Source organism: Erythrolamprus reginae, chromosome Z (genome assembly GCF_031021105.1).
Source record: "Erythrolamprus reginae isolate rEryReg1 chromosome Z, rEryReg1.hap1, whole genome shotgun sequence".
Classification (NCBI taxonomy): Eukaryota; Metazoa; Chordata; class Lepidosauria; order Squamata; family Dipsadidae; genus Erythrolamprus; species Erythrolamprus reginae.
Window position 1 is genome coordinate 28,296,729 of NC_091963.1, and position 23,660 is coordinate 28,320,388.

The 23,660-nt window shown below is 38.5% G+C and overlaps 1 protein-coding gene across 1 annotated transcript in view; it reads right to left on the reverse strand.

Moving 5' to 3' along the window:
* The window catches only part of ITGA8 (integrin subunit alpha 8), a 171,601-nt gene that overhangs the window by 143,266 nt on the left and 4,675 nt on the right, over positions 1-23,660 (reverse strand). The window contains exon 2 of the mRNA XM_070767084.1: positions 16,449-16,573. Coding sequence (XP_070623185.1) covers positions 16,449-16,573 — 125 coding nt within the window. The remainder of the gene's footprint in view (positions 1-16,448; positions 16,574-23,660) is intronic.

Sequence of the window (23,660 nt, forward strand, 5' to 3'; positions counted from 1 at the left end):
GTAGTCTATAACTTATGACCGTATGACTATATCTTTGAACTGGTTGCAGAAAGAATGAATGTAAGCTATTTGAATTTATTCTTTAGAATAAGTTCACAACTTGGTCTTTTAGGCTAAGTTTATATTTTTGTTCTAAGCTTTGATCATTAAACTAGTATATTTTTCAGAGTTTAAGACGCACACTTTCCTCTCTAAAAGAGGGTGGCAATAATGCATCTCAGACATTGAATATAGCCATTTTTGTTGTCCTGAAGACCTGTCCCTGCATCCCATTTTTGCAAAAAAAAATGGGAGTTTTCCACAAAAATGGGTCTGGGAAGCCTGGAGAGAGTCTGGGTGCTGAGAAAGGCAAAAATGCACCCATTTTTGTGAAAAACAGGCAAAAAAATAGCCAATTTTTTGCAAAAATTAGTGCATTTTTGCCATCCCCCAACACCAAGGAGCTCCCTGCAGGCTTCCCAGATCATTATGTATTGTTTTTATCACTGTTGTGAGCCGCCCCGAGTTTACGGAGAGGGTCAGCATATAAATCTAATAAATAATAATAATAATAATTTGCCCACCCCATTTTCGTGAAAAAACGGGCAAAGAACAATCCATTTTTTGCAAAAACTGAGGTGTTTTTGCCTTCTATTTACCTCATCTAACATGACTGGAGGAGGAATTCTGGGAGTTGAAGTCCACTAGTTTTAAAGCTGTCAAATCTGAAGTTTGTACATGGTTGTAAAAAGTATAAGTTTGTAAAAAGTATTCTGCTACACTGGTATTTTATTAAATAATATATTACCACACCATTTGGTTCAGAATACTTTTTCTCTTGTTTTCCACCTCTAAAATCTAGGCGTGTCTTATATTTTTTGTTCTAAGGTTTGACCATTAAAACTGCATATCCGAAAAAAATGTACATTTAACTATTCTAGTTAAATCAAAAAGAACAACAGTCAAAATTGTAGAGATAATTCTAAATTTAATTCTCCAGGATTATCGTATCTTCAAACAGTCACTAAATGAAGTTAAATGAGGACCATCTGTAAATTATTTTTTAAAGTACAGGGTTTTTTGATTCAGTGCAGGAGAGAATGAGATGTGCTATTACTTAGGACTTTTCTTTTCACTTTGTATTAAACAACAATGGGATGGACACATATAATATCCCACTTATCCCAGTCATTTGCTTTTTTTTAAAAAAGGATTTCTATTTAGATTAAAGTAAGATATTTTTGCTTCATATGTAAGTATACATACACACATACATGCATACATATATACTAGTTAAGGAAAAATATATGCAAGGCTTTATAGCAAATTGAACTACTTTTTAATGACCCAAGATGATATCTTAGTGACCAGGAGTTCTGGTGGCACAGTGGGTAGAACACAGCATTAGTGGCTAACTTCCCACAGTCTGAAGTTGAATTCTGACAGGGTTTAAGGTTGACTCATCCTTCCATCCTTCTGATGTCAGTAAAATGAGACCCCAGAATGTTGAGAACAATATGCTGACTCTGCAAATTGCCCCAAAAGTGTTGTAAAGAACTATGGGGCAGTATATAGGTCGAAATGCCTTTGTTATTGTTCTTTTTGGGTTCCAAACAGTATTGGGCTGCCCCCCGGTACATATGGGCTCGCCGAACCATTAGTGGAAATGGTGACACGCACATCTGCATGTCCCCAACATGTCCCAATGCATGAATTTGCTTCTGCGCATGTGCGGAAGCAAAGAAATTGGTGAAAATTGGTGAAGCAAATTAATCAGCAAAAATCGCTGAAATCTCGTGCATGTGAACATCCTAGTGTGAGATTTCAGCATTTTTTGCCTATTTCTTTCCACGCATGCACAGAAGCAAAATCTTACACGGTGGGTGCACGTGTCTGCCACTACACACCGTCAGCCTCCAGGACTAATCCAGTAGGAAAAAGTTTGGCCCTTCACTGGTCCCAAAGTGTGTGAAGTGATATAATTCATATTCATAGAATTAGGATTTGGAGAAATCTCAGTAATGTTATCCATTTTGCCCTGGATATCACCTCAGAGACAACAACCAGAGAATCCAGAAGGAGTTGAGCAGCTTATCAATCTAATAAATAAATGAATGGATGGATGGATGGATGGATGAATAAACAAACAAACAAACAAACAAAAATAAAATAAATAAATAAATAAATAAATACCATTAATAAAATAAATAAAACCATTATTAGTCCCCAATAGTGCATATTTCTATGAAAATGGAAAATTTTTAAATTGTATTTTTCTTATAAAGCATCTGAAATTCCAATGGGACCTAAGGCTTTTTTGAAATGTACCCTTGCTTGTTTACGGTGCAGGCCTTATAAAGATGAAAAATATAATCTGTCTTAAAATAAATTTCCTACTAAAACTGGTCTGGAATTTGAGATCAGTTCCAGAATTAGCCCAGTGCTCCTCCTTTTATTCTTTTGACATTTTGTTAAAAAATATGGTTCTGCCGGTGTGTAACTACTAGATAAAGAAGAAATTGTGTTCAAGTCTAAAAGTCATACAATATCTTAGGAAAACTAAGGTACCCTGTTTCCCCGAAAATAAGACAGCGTCTTATATTAATTTTTGCTCCCAAAAAGGTGCTACGTCTTATTTTTAGGGGATGTCTTTCTTTTTTTTAATGGAGAAAAATTCACAATTATTGCTGAACAAAAAAAATGAACATTTATTATATACTGTCATCACAGTAGTTGTCATCACAAACCAGCATAACCAGACAAACTGTGAATCCTATCGACAATTTCTTACTACTACCGTATCATTATTTCCATGTACAACAATTATACTTTCTTCAAATATATGTTATATATGTTCTGTTCGGGAATGCTGCGAAATGAAATGTCTCCTACATCTTACTTTCGGGGGATGCCTTATAATAGGCAATTCTACGAAACCACTCCTATGTCTTACTTTCGGCGGTGACTTATTTTTGGGGAAACAGGGTAGCTGTGGATGTTGTCTGTACTTCGCTTCAGAACTCTGTGCTACGTTGCTATTGGTCAATCAGAATCTATTTCCTGTTTATGAAAACAGAACAGAGTGGAAGGCAGCTTGCTGAGATCTACCTCAAACTTCAACCTGGCACTGGTCCTTATCCCTAGACTAATTATTAGTATTTATGGTATTGAGACTTTCATTCACCATAATTTGTCACAGGTCAGTGACTTTCTTAACAGATATAAAAATTTTTGTTTTTTCTCCACCATAAAATACAACAATATATAGTTATAAACACAACAACAATACTTACAATCAGTCATATATAAACTTTTCTTTTCTTATTACTCACTCAATGGAGGCTCTTATCTCTCCTCATCTAAAAATTTCTATAAATTTTATACAACATTGTCAATTCCTAAAAGCCTAAATAAAAATTATTTTCTTCTATCTTACTATAAAAAGTTATATTACATCAATGCAAACATGTATCATATAGCATATATATATATATATATAGTTCTGAGTTCGGGTTTTGCCCCGTGTAATATTTTGAGTGTCTATGCGACGTTTCGGTGAAATCACACTCACCATCATCAGGCTGAAGTTTTAAGCTTCGTGCTGTTGTAAATATGGAATATATTTACAACAGCACGAAGCTTAAAACTTCAGCCTGATGATGGTGAATGTGATTTCACCGAAACGTCGCATAGACACTCAAAATATTACACGGGGCAAAACCCGAACTCAGAACAATCTACATACATATACCGGTGAAAATCTACGAAAACACACACACACACACACACACATATATATATATATATATGACGGTCTTGGTATATTCGGGTTTCTTCCCGTGTAGGATTTGGAAATTTCTGGCGACATTTCGACGAGGTCCCACTCGTCATCTTCAGGCTGGTGTTTCTGTCTTTGTTCTCAGGCGAACACTGCGAGACCTGAGCTGCCTTCCTTCTATAAATACTGGTGGCTGGGTGTGGTTTGATGGCTCAGCAATTGCCTGCTGTGTAGAAACTTCCTGGTGAGTCAGTGGGGTAACAATTGGGATCATTGATGTAGCTGAGGTATGCTGATTAGTTAATGGTTGTAGATTAGGCGTGATATCCTGAGTAGTTGGAACTTGCAGGCTACTTGATTGCTTTACAATGAGTGTTCTGAGTCTGGTTTCTATGGCTGGGATACGTTTGAGGGCTGGTTTCCAGATGTCTGGTAAGCGAGAGGTATCATCCCGCTTGTTCATATATTTGGAATGTTTTCCTATCTCGATGGCTTCCATGATTATTCTTTTGCTGTAGTGTTCTGTTTTGGAAATTAATTTGGTACTGACAAAATCAATTTCATGTCCTGTGGTTTTGAAGTGTTGGAAAAGGGAGGAGGTTTTTTCTTTTTTCTTTAATGCATTCTTATGTTCTGCAACTCCTACATGGGAAGAAACCCGAATATACCAAGACCATCATACCTGTACCCGTGAAAATCTACGAAAACATGTGTGTGTGTGTGTGTGTGTGTGTGTGTATACAGTGTTCCCTCGGTTTTCGCGGGTTCGAACTTCGCGAAAAGTCTATACCACGGTTTTTCAAAAATATTAATTAAAAAATACTTGGTGTTTTTCCCCCCTATACCATGGTTTTTCCTGCCCGATGACGTCATATGTCATCACCAAACTTTCGTCCACCTTTAATAAATATTTTTTTTAAAATAAACTTTAATAAAGAAACATGGTGAGTAATAATCTAAATGGTTGCTAAGGGAATGGGAAATTGCAATTTAGGGGTTTAAAGTGTTAAGGGATAGCTTGTGATACTGCTCATAGTCAAAAATAGTGTATTTACTTCCGCATCTCTACTTCGCGGAAATTCAACTTTCGCGGGCGGTCTTGGAACGCATCCCCCGCGAAAATCGAGGGAACACTGTATATATAATTTTTATTAGCTATATGATAATTTTATTAGCTATTCATAATACATACATACATACTGTACATATACACACACATATATATTATTATTATATATAATAATAATAATAATAATAATAATAATAATAATAATAATAATAATTTATTAGATTTGTATGCCGCCCCTTGGGGTGGCTCACAACAATAAACAGTGATACCTTGTCTTACAAACTTAATTGGTTCTGGGACGAGGTTCTTAAGGTGAAAAGTTTGTAAGACGAAACAATGTTTCCCATAGGAATCAATGGAAAAGCGATTCATGCGTGCAAGCCCAAAATTCACCCCTTTTGCCAGCTGAAGCGCCTGTTTTTGCACTGCTGGGATTTCCCTGAGGCTCCCCTCCATGGGAAATCCCACCTCCGGACTTCTGTGTTTTTGCGATGCTGCGATTTCACTGAGGCTCCCCTCGCTGGGAAACCCCACCTCCAGACTTCCATTGCCAGCGAAGTGCCCATTTTTGCGCTGCTGGGATTCCCCTGCTGGATTCCCCTGCAGCATCACAAAAACACAGAAGTCCAGAGGTGGGGTTTCCCATGGGGGGGAGCCTCGGGGGAATCCCAGCAGCGCAAAAATGGGTGCTTCGGTGGCAACGGAAGTCCAGAGGCGGGGCATCCCAGCGGTGGCGGTGGGTTTGTAAGGTGAAAATAGTTTGTAAGAAGAGGCAAAAAAATCTTAAACCCCAGGTTTGTATCTCGAAAAGTTTGTATGACGAGGCGTTTGTAAGACGAGGTATCACTGTACATATTTTTTTCTGTCAGATCACCCTGGTATATTGAAGGAGTGTCACAGCTTCCTTTTTGCCTCTCGGCCCAACCCAGGGCCATTTCCAAGGCAGTTAATTTGTTCATAGCCGATAAACCATATATTTGTTATATTTATATATATATATAAATGATGAGGCCAAAATAAGGCCGAAATGGATCTATCCTAGTCTCCCTTAATTTTCAAATTCAGCAAAAAAACATGTGACATATATATATATACCTTTAATAAAAGAAACTATTAATAATACTGTATATCACATACTTCATAAAATAAAGTTCTATATGTTTAAAGTCTAAACAATGAATAAATTTTGTGTTATATCATTATATAGTGCTACCACCATTTCTCATCTTAGCCACCTGGCTTCCAAAATTTAAATCAAATTCTCATATTTCGGTTTTTCCCAAAATTAACCAATTACTAATACATACATATCTCTTAGTTTTCTATCCAGTCATAAAACTTTCCCAAAATTTTATAATAATCCGAGTCTTGTTTATCTTTAAGTTTCAAAGTGACTTTGTTGACCACCTCACTAACATATTTCCTAAAATAGGGCTGCTTCACATACGCAGTTGAGTAAGATTTCCTTGCACATTCAAAATTCATCAGCTACATGTTCCATCATCAGCCACAGAAAAAATGAAAATTTTCCTGCATGGAAGCAATTTCTATATAAGGCAGTCCTGGTGCCTATAAAGGTCAGAGGAATCCAATAAAATGCAGTAACTAATTACTAGCAGATCATCTACAAATCTACACAGCTACAAACACATAACATTAGGTTGCGCTCTGTGTCATCATTAAATAAAAAGACATAGGATTAAATAATTTTAAAAGAAAAACCATCCACATTTCAGCATCCTATCTAGTTCTTTAGTTATTCTACAAATCAAGATATTCTTGAGGTCAGTAACAGTTTTATCCAGAACAATATCAACAGGACATCCAAAAAACCTACAGTTGCGATGAGAATCTTCTGCAATGACTTTTTCCCAGCTTCCCAAGCCAGTTTATTGCCTTTGGCATAAGTAAGCAATGCAAGGACTGTCAATGGATCACTAACTCAATTTTTTAAAATTGCTCACAGTCGTTTCTCAGATTATTAACAATAGATGATATGTACTTCTCCATTTCAGGATAGAAAACACATCGATTTCCTACTGTAAATTGTTATGTAAACTAGGGGTCCACGAGTGGTGGGTAAGTGCATACGCACAAAGCTCAATTTGTGTGTGCTGTGGGCACATGCACATGCAGTTTGTACCAATGGGGCTGTGCGTGCTTGCATGCACTCATGCCACTCACACAGAATTGTCCCCTTCCCTCAGCCAGGCCACCAAATCAGAAAGGTTGGGGACTATTGGTGTAAACCACTCTAGGATAATGCTCGCTAATTCAAAATTGGGAAGATCCAAATTCAAATGTAGCCCAAGCAGTGAAGGGTTATCAAAAATTTTACTACCATACTATGGGCGTCGCTTATGCATTTTCTTTCAAAATCTTTCAGTGCAGATTGGGTGCTTTGGGGTGGCGCTCCATTTTTCCTACCCCACTAGGTTCCACCCTGTCCGAGCAGTAGCCCATCCTTGAGCCCAAGCCATGGAAGCTCAGCATCTCTCACCCAACTACCATCAAATACAGTGGCACCTCTACTTAAGAACTTAATTTGTCCCATGACCAGGTTCCTAAGTAAAAAAGTTTGTAAGTAGAAGCAATTTTTCCCATGGGAATCAATGTAAAAGCAAATAATGCGTGCAAACCCATTAGGAAAGAAATAAAAGCTTGGAATTTGGGTGGGAGGAGGAGGAGGAAGAAGCGGAGGACAGTTGCTGCCGAAGGAAGAAGGTGAGGGGAGGGGAATAAAAAAAATTCAAAACTTTAAGGCTTAAAAAAAAGAGGGACTCTGAGGCAGTGAGGAGGAGCATGCGCCTCCCATACATCCGGCGCAAGGCTGCTTCCCATACACTGCACCAGAGAGAGAAATCCAGGCAGGCAAGACGGTGGAACCTCCTGCTCCTTTGACTGAAAGGCAGCTGCTGCTGTTGCTACCTCCTTCCTCTTCCTTCCCATGCTAAATGGTTCCCCTCTCCTCTTGCTCACTCACTTTGTAGCCTGTGCCTTTACTTCACTGTGGCGAGTGATTGATTTGGCTGAAGTCAAGTTGATCCGGCCGGGGCAAAGCGCCCCCCTTTTCCTTTCCACGCCCAGACGCTCCGGGAGGCAACCTCACACTGGGTGCATGGGAGGCAGCGCAAGGAAGTCACCACAGCGAAGTGGTTTATTCCCTTTCCAAGAGCCCAGACAAAGGAAAATGCTTCGTTCACTCTGGACTGCCAAAGCCTCTTTAAGCGCCACCGAAAGGCTCCTCTGGCAGCACAGAAAAGTCCAAGATGGCCAGGATTAAAGGAGAAATGGCAGGAAACTGTGCAGGCCTTTGTGCCGCTCTCAAATTTCCTGGGAATTTTTTCCAGGCTTGGGTTCTTAAGTAGAAAATGGTTCTTAAGAAGAGCAAAAAAATCTTGAACACCGGTTCTTATCTAGAGAAGTTCTTACGTACAGGCATTCTTAGGTAGAGGTACCACTGTATTGTCATATGACAGAATTCTATTTCTGAAGAAAACAGAGGAGATAATCTGAAAGAATGAATAAAATAATAACTCGAATATATTTAAAAGTATTTAACATGGGAAACCAGAACTATGTCTGACTAGATGCACGACACATCCCAATTTAGTTTGCATCATGATTTCTCCACTTTATTTAGTGTATGGCATACAGTATCAGGGAAGCCTACAAATGCTGGACTGCTAGCATCTAGATTGCTAGTTCATTGCATTTGGCACTCGTGCTCCTAGCTTTAGTGCACAGTGGTGGGGCAAACTAGTTTCACATCAATTAACTATTGAGAAGGATACTCCTTAAGTTCCAGTCCTAAGCAAAATTATTTGCATCTGGGTTTTTTTCTTTCTTTAAAAAGTAGTTGATAAAAGTAATCAGGCATAAATATTTCATCTTCAATTTTAAAATTGGCACCCTCAAATCTCTGGCATCCAAACACAATAGTCTTCAAAAGTTATCACCCTTCATGCTCTCACAGGATCTTATCTTTATTAATATTTTTTTCATGAGATTGAATTTCTGAAGATGCATGATGTACAATCTTCCCTCCTTTAACAATACCTGGAATTTGGAACAACCAACTCTGTTTCTGGACAAACTGACTTATGTCTTTTTTTTTTTTTTTCAAGTCCCTCCTTAATCATTGACACGGAGTTCCTACTTTGGATAGAAAAAATAAATTGTACTTTTCAATGTACAACTCAGCACACATGAAAGGAATCCATAAATAGCATTTTTCAGCATTAGAGAAAGAATACAGAAGAAATGTAATTCTAAATTTCTGCTTGCATTTTTTAAAGGTACATCTTTAACAGAAGAATTTGGCCATAATTTTGAACCATACTTAATAATTTAGTATTTTTGCACAAGGAAAGATGATTCATTTTAGGTTGCTCTCCAGCTACCCCTTCTGGCAGAACAGGGAATGATAATATTAATTGTAGCATTTTTCAAGATTGTGTTTGTTGCCTACAATGGCAATACATATTCAACTTACAAAATAATATATCTAGAAATATATCCAATTATTACATAAAATCAAATTCAAGTCTGAATATATCTGTTCCAATTACGATTTCATTAAAAATATCACAAAGACTATTGTATTATACTAAAAACAAAAAAAATGCTCCATAAATAGTATCAGTTTATCTTCTTTAAACATATTTTATTCCACTTTTCAAGGCAAAGGCTCCTTTAATGGTTTACAAAGTAGAGCAAAAACATTCAATCTACGGAGAGGAGCGGCATACAAATCTAATAAATAAATGAAAATAAAAATAAATTACAGTGATACCTTGTCTTACTAACTTAGTTGGTTCCGGGAGGAGGTTCGTAAGGTGAAAAGTTTGTAAGATGAAACAATGTTTCCCATAGGAATCAATGGAAAACCGATTAATGTGTGCAAGCTCAAAATTTAGCCCTTTTTCAAGCCAAAGCGCCCATTTTTGCGATGATGGGATTCCCCTGAAGCTCCCCTCCATGGGGAACCCCACCTCCTGACTTACGCGTTTTTGCAATGCTGTAAGGAAATCCCAGGAGGGGAATCCCAGGATGGCAAAAATGAGGGCTCAGCTGGCACCGGAAGTCCAGAGGTGGGGTTTCCCAGCAAGGGAAGCCTCAGCGAAATCACACCATCGCAAAAACACAGAAGTCCTCGAAACCCCACCTCCGGACTTCTCTGTTTTTGCAATAGTGCAATTTCACTGAGGCTTCCCTCGCTGGGAAACCCCACCTTCGAAATTCCATTGCCAGTGGAGCGCCCGTTTTTGCGATTCTGGGATTCCCCTGAAGCTCCCCTCCATGGGAAACCCCACCTCCTGACTTCCACGTTTTTGCAATGCTGTAGGGAAATCCCAGGAGGGGAATCACAGGATGGCAAAAACAGGCACTTCGCTGGCATCCTGGGATTTCCCTACAGCATCGCAAAAACGCAGAAGTCAGGAGGTGGGATTTCCCATGGAGGGGAGCCTCAGGAGAATCCCAGGATTGCAAAAACGGGCACTCCACTTGCAATGGAAGTCTGGAGGTGGGGTTTCCCATCAGCGGCGGTGGGTTCGTAAGGTGAAAAAAGTTCGTAAGAAGAGGCAAAAGAATTCCGAATCCCGGGTTCGTATCTCGAAAAATTCATATGACGAGGGGTTCGTATCACGAGGTACCACTGTATTTTTTAAAAAATCATACATCTCTTTCCCCTTTTTCTATGACATCCTTCCTCTCTAGAAATACATATAAATATATGGACATCAGCATCCAGAATTCCTTCATCCTACACAGGCCTTTCTGGGAATTCTGAATAATCAATTCCACACATCTGGAGGGCTGTGCAATTAATGACACTAATACAGTTGGTACGCAAAAAAGCTACATATGGCAGAAGCAAACAATTAAACTATGGAACTTTCTGCTATGATATTTACTGTAATGGTGAGCAACTACTACTAGTTTCCACCTCCACCCTCATTTAAATGGGTTTCCCTGCTGTGCTGTTTGATGGTAGAAGAATTCTAGAGAACAAGTCTGGAATGCAGCAGTGCTAGTAATTTAGAGATACAGTATTGTCATATGCCAAAGTAACATCTCTGGTTCATAAGTTATTCTGGTCTCCTGTATGCTTCCAGATATAATTCAAGTTGTTGTTTTTATTTGTTTGCTTTATATGGCTACTCATTATCATCTAAAAAGTCCTATGGTGCACTAGACTAGTTTATTGTAGGATTGTCCCTCCCCAGACCCCAGTGCCATCAGTCTGTTCCACATGCTCTAACATAGGGATGTCAAACTTCATTTCATTAAGGGACACATCAAGGATGTGTTTGACCTTGTGGGTGGAGGTAAGCATGGCCAGGATGGATATAGCCCACTCAATGTTACTTGTATTAGGGGCACCTGTGGAGGTCTGAGCACTCTGCCAACGAAATGGACTCCCAAGCTCCATTTTCACTTGCAGAGGCACCGCGGGCCCTTTCTTCGCTGTTTTTAGGATGGCCCTGTGAGCCACATCTAAGCAACTTGTAGTCATTCCTTTTCCATAAAGGCTCCTGCCTTCTGGAATTTGGTCTTGACCTTGATAGCTTTTAGAAAGGCACTAAAGAATTTGTTATTGGCTGTTTTTTCTTGTTGTTTTTATTTGTTTGCTTTATTATGGCTACTCATTATCATCTAAAAAGTCCTATGGGGCACTAGACTAGTTTATTGTAGCATTGTCTCTTGGCTTTTTTTTCTTGGCCACTTGGGTGAGGATAATTGGGGTTCCTATCAGTGGAGAGTAATAATTTCAAATCATTTTTTAATAGTTGCATACGGAATTCAACGTGAATTGTCATTTTGTTTTTGTTTGTTTGGGGTGTCTGGTAAGCTGGCTAAAGTTGCAGTGTTCCAGTTGGGTAGCCATATAAATTCGACAGACAGACAGACAGACAGACAAATGATAGATAGATACATGATAGATGATAGATAGATAGGAAAGCAGGCAGGCAGGCAGGCGGGCAGGGAGACAGACAATAAATAAATAAATATATTTTAAATTGGCTACAGGTCTGCATTAATGACTTTTAACCTATGTTCTATATATTAAAGAAATTCCACTTAAAACAGGGACATAACCCAAGCAACATTATGCATCATGTTGATTATTAGATTATTACGTCTGGTGTCACTTTCATATTGTTGCACAATATAATAGTTGCTATTTTTAAATTATGATTTTTTTTTGGTGATGTCTCAATGTGAAGTGATGTTCTTTACATATTAAGTGGTGGGAACATGGGATTTAGGCATTTAATTGGTGGTTTTTATCTGGCAGACTTTGAAGAACATATAAAAATATTCCTTATGGAATGGTTTGCAAAACATTTTGAGGATGATGTAGTGGGTCTGCAAAGAAACAGTCTGGGCACAGCTGAGTTATAAGTTGACTCCAGGATCAGAGGCACCATGTCTAAAATATTAGTTCCTAGGAAACAGCAACAATAGAAGATAATAGAACCATAGAGTTGGAAGGGGCTACAGAGTCCAACTATCTGCTCTGGGCAGAAATCCAAATTAAAACAGTCGTACAGATGCTATCCAGCCTCTACTTTAGCACAAGCAGTCTGGAGAGCCTGAATAATTGGTTCCATTGTCAAACTGTAGTTATTATAACAATTTAATCAAATGGAATCTTTCTTCCTGTAATTTAAATTCATTTCTCCATGTCTAGCACAGTGAAGAACAGACCCTAGTCTTTTTTTTTTGTATATGATTTCACATATTTGAATGATTTTATCATGTTTCCCCCAATGTTTCCTACAAGTTAAATATTCCTAATTCATTTAATCTCCACTTCAACATACTCTATTCTGAATCATCCAAATATCTTCCATTATCCTTGTATGAAACTGGTCCAATTTATATGAATCTTTAATGTTCTAGATTGCCTTCTTAATGGATTTATAAAGTCTGCTCTTCTACCCTAAGAGGTTCCTACGTGGCCATTGTGCATCTCAGAATATTGTACTAAACTAGATAGGATCAGCTTTGATCCAGCATGTTTAAATCACTAATGACTGACTGGTTTGGTGTATAACACATGAGATGGTAGAGAACTGTTGCGTTATAGTGGGCAACAATATCCCCATCTTTCACAGGTTTACCCAACATGAGACTATGTTGAGATCTCTCAAAATTTGGCTGAGATTGTTCACTTTTTTGTGACCCACCCACCCCCAATCTTAATGCAAGGGGGAAAGGGTACCTTGAGCAACTTCAAAGCAGAATGGAATCATTTGAAATTGATATAAGACATATGTATAATTGCTATTGTTTTTCAATAAAATCACTTGTAGAACGTTATCTCTTTTCCATTGCTGGTCCACTGACTACATGGCTGTTATTATTGGCAACAGAAGTGAGAAACACATCCAACTCTGCTGTGCAGTTTCCTTGCAAGGAAAGATTAGAAATCCCATATACTATCCAAAAAGCTAGCATAATCAGGGATAGGGTAGAGAAAACAACAGCCTCCCCTCCAAGTGTGAAAAACCTTTCAAAGGAGTCTTGTGTTCAGCGTTTAAGAACAAACTGGAAATGGGGTCCAAAATAGGAATGTGGCTATTGTCTGATATTTTTATCTTCTTGCTTGCAGCTGCCCATCGTAATCTCATTTTATGTAATAGCAATTATTTTTAATTGCTGTTTAAATTATTTTATTATGCAAATTAACCAAAGAGGCTGAATTTATCTTTAAATTTGTGTGTCCTGAAGTTTTGCACCTAAATCATTTTGTTTCACTACCTCCTTTATATTTTTTTATTTAGAACTTTGATAAACATAATTCCAAGTTTTCTATTAAAACTATTGTAATACATGCATTCCCTTTTAATTAAACAATTAAACCAGTTGGAACTCCATTCCTAATCTCTTCCCCAAGATCTTTTGATATACAGAGAATGAGATGGTGATGTAAGCTTTCAGAAGCTCTATTTCATTCTATCGTGATACTGTATTTGCTCATGTACATCAGTCTAATAATATCAACATGGATTAAATTTAGGTCAGTCTTTAGGTCAGAATACGAACACTGAGCTACATTTAAATTGCATTGTCCATCTTGCAGGGTAAATTCTGTTTCTCAGCTGTTTTATTTTTGGATTTTAATTCTGAATGGTCATATTGACTTGTTAATTTATGGCCAGGAGAATATTTATTCTGAAAGCTATTAAGTAGTCTAAGCTCTTGGTTTACTGTACTGATTTTGTTTCTTTCTTCCAGAGAAGTTCTGACATCAAAATGAACGTGGAAACACTTTTGCACACACCAAATCACCAGGAAATAAAAAAACCTGAGCTTGATGAATCCTAGCTGTCACTTCTAACAATCGGATCTGTTTAAATTAAAGCCTTTCAGTTTTAATGTTGCAAAAGACACTAGCAATAAATCGATTTTAAGGTCCGTACAGAGAGAAACAACAGAAAACAAACTGCACAAATTGTTTCAAATGTGTTTTCCCTTTAATTAAATAAGAACCATCTGTTGTTGGGGGATGCATTTGGATGTGATCCATATTATTCCTCTGTTAATTTCAACCCAGCCTCCATTACTTTGAGAGAAATATGCATGCAAAACTGGGTGCTTTTATGCTTTTAATGGGCAGAAGACTTGTTAAATAGAAGAATGCTAAATCCCAAACTTAAGCACATTTTAATTTTAGAAGATAATGATGAACCAACTTGTATGAAATCAAATATATATTTAAAACAACCCCAAAAAATTAAATGTGAACCAGGAGATATAAAAAATCAACAGTCATAGGATATAAAGAATTGCATCATGGATCTTTGTGGAAATGAGTTACATTTCTCTCCTAGTAGATCCATAGCAAAACAAGGTATAACATATTTTCTCCTTTAAAAAAAATATAAACTGGCCCCGGAGGATGGATGGATGGGTGGGTAGGGAGAGAGAATATGCCAAGTGTAGAATAGAATATGCCAAGTGAGAATATAGGACCATGATGTAAAACCTATGCCACAAGTGCGACTTGTAGAGCCATGTCTGAGGGTAGCGTATGTGAGGTATTGTTCTATATAAACTCCAGCACACGTGTGCAAGCTGGCCAACTTATTTTTGGCCCTCTATAGAGCAGGGGGGGGGAGTTTTGGTCCTCCCCAGGCTTCAGGAGCCTGTGGATTGTGAAAAACAGACCAATGGACTGCCAGAACAAACTTCTGGTAGCCCAATAGGCCGTTTTTCATCCTCCCCAGGCCTCAGAAAAGCCTCCAGAGCCCATGGATAGTGATAAACAGGCCAAAAGGGCTTACCAGAAGTTTGGAAACGTTTTTTTGTCATCCATAGGCTCCTGAGGCTTTCCTGAAACCTGGGGAGGTCGAAAAAAGGCCCTACTGGCCTACAGGAAGTCCATAGGCTTGAGTGAGGGCTGCGTACATGGATGGAAGGTGGGGGTTGTGTATGTATGCACAGGGGAGGCCACTGTATTATGGGTATGGGCACGCATGCACTCTTTTGACACCCGAATAAAAACAGGTTCACCATTACTGGTATAGGTAAACCATAGATGGGATTGGCAAATCTGTGACTAACTGCTGCAGTCACTAAGTGAAAAGTCTTAGATCACTTCCTGTTTGGTTGTTAAATGAATTACCACTCATTAAACAAGACATCACATGACTGTGACTTGCTACCTTGCTTCCATGTTCTCCATGGACTCTGCTGGTTGGAAAATAAAAGAATGGAGTCATGTAATGATATAATGCAGGGACAATCCTAATTTAAGATTAACACTTCATTGATGATAGGAATGGTCCTACCTTTTCTTAAGGGGGGATGATACCCCCCATCTTTTTTTTAAAAAAAAAATATTAAATACTGTATATAAAAGAAAATTCAATATTTCGGTTCAGTGTCATATGTTTGGTTATTATTTTTGTCTTTTCCTTATTCATTTTAAGCCAGCCACATTTCCAAATTTTTCAATTTCCTTAAGTAGGATCGGGCCAGTATCTAGGGGGTTTTCAACAATAAATGTCATATCCTCCATGAAGGCTCGGAGTTTATATTCCTCCTTCCTTTCAGCCCCTTTATCTCATGCATACTACTTACTTTTCTCAATAAACTTTCCAGGGCTAATATAAAAATTAATGGGGCTAATGGGCAACCTTGACATACTCCCTTTTTAATATCTATTTTCCCGGTCATATCACCACTGACTTATTTTCCAGCTGGTTTATATATATTTCCAAAAACTCCATACCTTGACCTACCTTTTTGGAGGAAAGATTAAAAATCTGAAGGAAAATCTAATGAACTAAAAATCTAACTGCTAAATGGGGAGATGAATAAAATAGATTCTGTTTAACTGTATATAGCCAGTCACTGTTGCTAAGACTTTTGCTATACAAGTCCAGCTCTTGGACATCACATTATTTCTCTCAGACCCTTCTGCACTGTATCTTTTGCACATGAGGGTATCTTCCATTCAATATCTAAGATTTGTGCCTTCTCTAAAAAGATTTAGTTCATACAAATTGACATAATGAAAGGAACATCGGATCAGCTCGCGCCAGAGGCAATGATCAGTGACAAAACATTCTCATGCAGAGAATGACATAGAAACAATTTGCTTACTTTTATTATCAAAAGGGATCTGTTTACACTCCATGGCTGGCCAAGGGCAATAGTAGACAGCTCCTCCTTCCACTATGTCTGGCTGAGTTGTATTGGCTTTAGGTGCTCCAACTAGGACACTTACTCTGCAAAAGAGGTAAGAGAAAAACACTAAGTATGAATCTGAAAGAGCTCCAGCAAGTTGCTTTGTTGATAGAGCTGTGATTCTAGAAGCCCCTTTCTGATCTCTGACAAAAACCTTACCCCTCAGTCAAGAAAATAATAGTATTTGTCAGGGTTCCAAATAGTATCCAAAATTAAATCAGAGTCGAAGGCAAAAGATTCCTCAAAGTTCCAATTTATTAACAGAGTTGGTGCATCTGAGTGAAACCCAGTGAGTGAAGTCCACCCAGTTGAAAGTTCAAGCCCCTGTCCCTACACCGACAAATCCATCATGTTGTCCAATCTTCAACTGCCATGCTGGCAGAGTCCAAAAATCTCCTTCCGTGCAGGTACAGGTGTAAAGAGACAAAGGATGACCTTGGTATTCTAGAAAGAATTTGTTATGGCTACATACTAACAATCTTCATACTATCTCCCCTCCCATTTCCCCACTGTAGAAAATGCTTAATAGGACAGAATAAAGTCTGGCAGGCCAAAGATCCCAAATGAAATGGTTTCGGCCTGACAGTATTAGTCAAAGCAAGCGAAAAACAAAAAACAAAAACTCACATCCTTTCTAATCCCAAATAATGTTTGCCAAATGGCAAAGATAGTCAAATAATAATCTATGGCACTGAAGAAGGAACTAAGGAACTGTGTTTTTAGAAAGTGAGAAGACATACCAAAGCTAAGAAACGATATTTTCCTATCATTTCTTTGGGCATTTGCTTGGTTATAAAGAGCCAGGACAGAGCTGTCTTTAGGTCAGATCACTGTGTTCCGGCCTACTAAAAGTTCCTGTCCACCATCATTATTTACTGATGGTTACATGTCTTTTTTAGGGCAAATGTGGGCTCCATGGAAACATGCATTCAATGCTTTCTTTAAAGGCATTTTTAAAATAACTGTGGGGTCTATTTTCTTATTCTAGGAAAGTTACATTCAAATATAACTGAAGGATTGAATTACCATGGAGACATTAACATTTTCCTCAGTGGGTAAAAAGTAGATTCAGAGGGCTGAAGAATCTGAATTCCAAATTGGGAAATCCCAAGTTTAAAAAGCTGCTATGAAGATAATCAGGCACCCCGAATTTCTCAGCAAGCATTGTCACCTCTGGAAAATATTAATCTACCTATATAGAGGACACCTAGATAAGAAAAGGCTACTTCTAAGCAAGCCATTTGCTTTCTCTTTGCTTCTTCTAAATACATCTTCTCTATTTATAACATTTTACAGAATGGTTACAGGGATTGACTATTCATTCATTCAGTGACCAGTTGAAGTTACAACAGCACTGAAAAAAAATGACTTTTGATTATTTTTCACACTTGTAATTGTTCAGGATCCCATGGTCATGTGATCAAAATTGAGATGCTTGGCAACTGGCTCCTATTTATAGCAGTTGCAGTGTCCTGAGATCAGTTGATCCCATTTGGGACCTTCTAACAAGCAACGTCAATGGGGAAACCAGATTCACTTAATAAGGGTGTTACTAAATTAACAACTGTAGTGATTCACTTAACAACTATTCACTATTTTCAATATTATTAACTTGTTTTGATTCACTATTATTAGTACTATTTTGTAGCAGAGGCAGAGTAACGACACGGACACAGAGAGCTGGATTTAAAATGGGTCATTTTATTAATTAATTTTGCATAATTGATTCATTAAATTAGCATAAATTTAAATAAACCCTAACAAGGACCCGCAGGATCAAACAATTACTTCCGGGGCAGAAAATGACGTCAGAAAAACTTCCGGGGCAACTTATGGGCGTAGCTCCATGCTGATCCAGGTGAAGGGCCCCGATCCAGGTGAAAGGCGACCCACAGTGGCACACTGGAAGATGGGGAGAGAGGGTGGGTGTTCGCTGCTCCTCGTCGTCGGGGCAAAAAGGAGGCCCAAAGCCTGCGCAGCCCCTTTTATAGGGCTGGCAGGCTCTGCCCCCCCCTGACGACGTCATCGGCAATAGCCGATGGAGCCCAAAATGGCCAGGATCTTGCGAGATCTCACGAGATCCCGGCCTTCAAGATGGCGGCTGCGCCAAGGGCCGTGTCTCCCTGGCCCTGCAGCAAATCCGGGCCGGGGAGTGAGTCACCGGCCGGGCAATCTTTCCAATGGGAAACAGGAGGCATTCAACCAGTTCGGACTGGTTCAGGCAAAACCTGAAGTAGTAGCAATCTGCGATTGAGCCCCAGCGCTATGCCATCCTATTTAGGGACATTTTCAAGATGCGCGCATGCATGCAAGCCGCGCACACAAGAGCATGCAGGGAAGGCTCTGTGTATGCATTTGCACTCATATTTGCGAACTAGTAGGGAAAATAAGTGAATACCACCCTCGACAGGGAATTACAGCTGCCAGTTCTTTAACTGATGTTGGTTTTCACATCTACTGAATTCTTCCAAGAACCTAGGATGTCATAATATACCGGCATTGTCTAATGTGTGGATCCAAAAACTGTGGCCTATGGAAATTAAACAGATGGAAATTTTGTCTATAAGCAGATTTTTTTACATATATCCAAGATTTTTTAGTATGACGTATATTCAATATGCCGATAATCACTGGAATCAACACATCCAGTTTATTATTATTATTATTATTATTATTATTATTATTATTATTATTAATTAGATTTGTATGCCGCCTTCTTTGAAAACTCGGGCGGCTCATAGGATACAGTGTAAAAAACAAAGCATATAAAACAAATCTAATACATTAAAAAACTACAGCTAAAAACCCAGTCTATTTATCAATCAACCAATTCAATCACACCATGCATCACATTTATTGGTCAGGAGGTTTAGATCTAATTGCCTCTTGCGGAAGGCGAGGAAGATGGGGGCACTGCGAATCTCTGGAGGAAGCTGATTCCAGAGGGCCGGGCCCCTCACAGAGAAGGCTCTTCCCCTAGGCCCCGCCAAACGACACTGTCTGGTTGACGGGACCTAGAGAAGGCAAACTCTGTTGGACCTAAACAGCCACTGAGATTTATGCAGCAAGAGGCGGTCCTGTAAGTAATCTGATCGGATGCCATGTAGGGCTTTATAGGTCATCACCAGCACTTTGAATTGTGTCCAGAAACGAATCAGCAACTAGTACAGTCTGCGGGGTGTTGGAGAAACATGGGTGTATCTAGGAAGACTCATGATCGCTTGCACGGTTGCATTCTGCACGATTTGAAGTTTTCAAACACTCTTTCCGATTATGCCATAATCGTACCATGTTGATTTTCTTTCAACCTTTCATCAAAATTTATTATAACATTATGAAAATTTAAAAATGGAGACAGAAGATAAAAATAGAAAGGGAAAAATATTGGTTTTTGACTCTTTATAATAGTGAAATATTAACTTTTTGCAGTACATTTAATTATAGTTTACCCTTAGACTATTCACTGTTGACCTCTCCCGTTCTTAAGAGGTCAGTAACGGGCGTGCATAAGTGCACCAGTGTGCCTTCTGTCCCCTGTCCTAATGTTTCTATTTTACTAGTATCATGTATATAAAAATTGTTATATCTTTGTATATCACCAATACGTATTTGACAAAACAAACAAATAAAAATAAAAAAATAACTAGAGCTGTAATGGCAAATCTATGGCACGTGTTTGCCACGTAAAGCCCTCTCTGTGGGCATGTGCACCCCTGCCAGATGTTCTTTTGGTTTCTGACATGCGTTTTCACACCAGCCAGTTGGTCTTTGCGTGCGCCAGAACCCTGGAACCCCAAGACCAGCTGGCTAATGAGCATGTACGCACTGGCCAGGTGTCTTCTGTTTTCCAGTGGATGCATATATGCTTGCCAGTTGATCTTCACATGCGCCAGAACATTGGAACCCTGAAGACCAGCTGACTGGTGCACATGCATGCGCTAGCCAGTTGCTCTTCTATATTTCCACTGAATTTATGTGCGCCTGCCAGTTGGTCTTCACGCACGCCAGAGCACTGGAAACATCCTGGCCAGTACACATTTGTGTGTCAGCCAGCTGTTTTCAGATTTCTGGTGCATGCATGCACACCTGCCAGCTGGTCTTCACATTTCCAGTATTCTGGTGTGCGCACGAACACGCATGCAAGGGCATTCTAGTTTGGGCACTCTGTGCCAAATATATTTGCCATCACTGTACAAGGGCCATTTCTATAACTACACAATTATTCAATCCTCAAAGTCTCGTAAGTTTCATTTTTTTTCTATTTCAAGCATACAAAACCAGAAGTGATTTCCCAAAGGAAATAAGACTGAGTAAAATCTTTTCTTTGTTTAAAACAGTTTACATTGCCATCCCAACCAAATCCATTTTCCCCCATCCTTTTTTTCCATTGTGAGAAATAATACATCTTTCTATTTTCACTTATTAGATTTTCTGCCTTGTCATCATCTATAATAGCAAAAATCACAACACACTTTCAAGTTTTTAACCAACAATCCAAAGGGAAAACTTCTTGTTCCAATTTTATATTCATTTTAAAACTCTAAACATTTTTTAGAAATTATGCTCTTTACAGTTTGAGTTACTTCTAACACATTTTTTAAAAAATGATTTTTTTCTTTAAAATTAGAGTTTATTATTTCTCTTTTTAAAAATCTTTTTCTCTTTTTTAAACCATCTGTACATTAGTAATATATTGTTCAAATTCAATTTCAATAACTTTTTGCATATCTTGTTGATAATTTATTCATGTCTTTTTCAGATCCATTTCTAAAAATTTAATATTTTAATTAATTTTTCACATTTTACATGTGATAATATTTTAAACCCAATTTACAACCTTTTACGTGTGTGTTTTTATGTTTGTACAATTTATACATCATTTTACCATGGTTTCTAATTCTATGTCATCATCCCACATTATCTCTTTGATTTTCTATCATTGGTCTATTTGTACCATTTTCCCCATAGTATTTCATAATAGTCTGAGTCCTTTTGTCCTCTGAGTTCAATTCAGATCCATTTTTATAAAACAATTACCGTATTTTTCGGAGTATAAGAATCTTATTGGAAAGCTGCCCAAAAAAAGGGTGAAAATCTGGGTGCGTCTTATACTTCTAATGTAGCCCACACACTCTGCACATGGAGCCCAGGAACTGTGTTAAAAGCATCCCTAACTCAGAGGAAAAGTGGCGAAAGTTCGGAAAGAGGGAAAAGGAGACGCCACGTTGAGATCATCTCAGCTACCAAAACATGGAGCTTGATTCCTAATGGAGTGAACAGTGCCAGGAGGGAGGGAGAGGCAGAAGGAGGCAGCAGCAGTAAGGGTTGGAAATGGGACACAGAACTCGGGGGTAACACGGGTCCCTGGGAGAACTGCAAGGGGCCCTCCTTCCCTTGTAACTGTGGCAAGTCCGGATTCAAAAGGCGTGGGAGTTCTCGAAGACAAGCTTTCCAATAAGATTGTTTAAACAAGAGGTAAAAAACGCCATCACCTGGGACACACTGTTGTCTGAACACCTAGCTAAGCTTGGGATCTCCAGCCTTGGTTTTGATCCTAAGTCGCCCTCAGAAAGAGAGCAAAGGATTTAACACGGAGTTTTCAGGTGGCAGATCTCCGTCCCCAATTGCAAAAAGGGTGCCTGAAACTTGAGGATCTGGAGGAAAGAGATATCAGGTGGCAGATTCTCCCTCCCCCAAAATGGAGGGGGATCTGCCACCTGAAAATTTTGAATTAGTAATACTCTCAACGTAGTTCCCTGGGCTGCTTCAGGAATCAGGCTCCAACTGAGGCAGCAAAGGTGCAGGAACTGCTGGGAAACCCAGTAACATGTTTACAAAATGGCAGCTCCAGGAAGACTGATGTGCTGCCTCTCTATCAGGCCCTGCTGTGAGAAAGCCCAGTTTTCAATACCTAAGGCTATGGTAAGAAGAATGGGGCAATTTGGGAGTAGAACAAAGTCTGTCTTCTGCCCCCATGAAAATCATACCCCACCCCACCCCACCCACTCCAGTTAAATTCCATCCCAATTTCTGCAGAAAAAATGTTAACAGATGCATAAAACAGAAAGTCTGATTAAAGATTTGAAGAATGTGTGCTTTAAAGAAATCTCCTTAGTCTTCTAAGTTTTCCTAGTATTACCTGAGGAGCTTTTCTTAAGAAATTTAGTTGGTCACCTTCTACAAGTAAACTGACTATTTCCACATCAAAAATCTGAGATTTACCTTATGCAACAAAAGTGGATTCTGAAAAATCCAGGAATATCTGCTACTAGTATGTTTTACTAATTATACAATCATATATGACTACTTGTTAATTTCTTATTCACTTCAAATTTCTGTAATCTTAGAAAGCAAAATTCATTTTTATTGTTAGAACAGATAAAAAGATCTGTGCTGTTTGTTATCAAAATCCCAGTGGAAGTGAAGAACCCAGTAATCTAATGCTAGTAGGTAGAGGCAGAATTCTTTTTTCTTTTCCTTTCCCAAAATTAAGGTGCGTCTTATACATCGAAAAATATGGTAGTTTTTTTAATAACATTTATTAGACCAGCAAGAGACATCCTCTACTTCCATATTGATTTTCAGATTTTAAGACTTCATGATATTTTCAAATCATTTGTCTTCTATCCTATTATCCCCTGGTTTTGCTGCATTAATTACCCATACTTTGGGGTAATTTATGCCCCACACTCTGCTTTTCAATCACAGTTAAATATAGTGTGTTTTGGGCTAAAACTTTATCAGTTTGTATTTAGGAATTGAACATTTTAACCTGCTCATTTTCAATTACATTTTCAGCTTTTTTTCCTACCACTTTTTCATTACTGGCATAGGTTAATTTGTACAGTTGACTTTGGCAACTGTATTTTATTTTTATTTATAATAGGTTTGTGTGATCTTCTTAAATGAGATGAGTATATGATTTATTGTTTCTGCAACTTTGTACAATCTATACTTGTACTTATTGGATAATTTACCAAATGTGATCCCTATTGCATTAATTCAAATAGCTTGCTCTCGCACAGCCAACATCAAACCTTCAGTTTCTTTTTCTAAATAATAATAATAACAACAACAACAACAACAACAACAGAGTTGGAAGGGAACTTGGAGGTCTTCTAGTCCAAC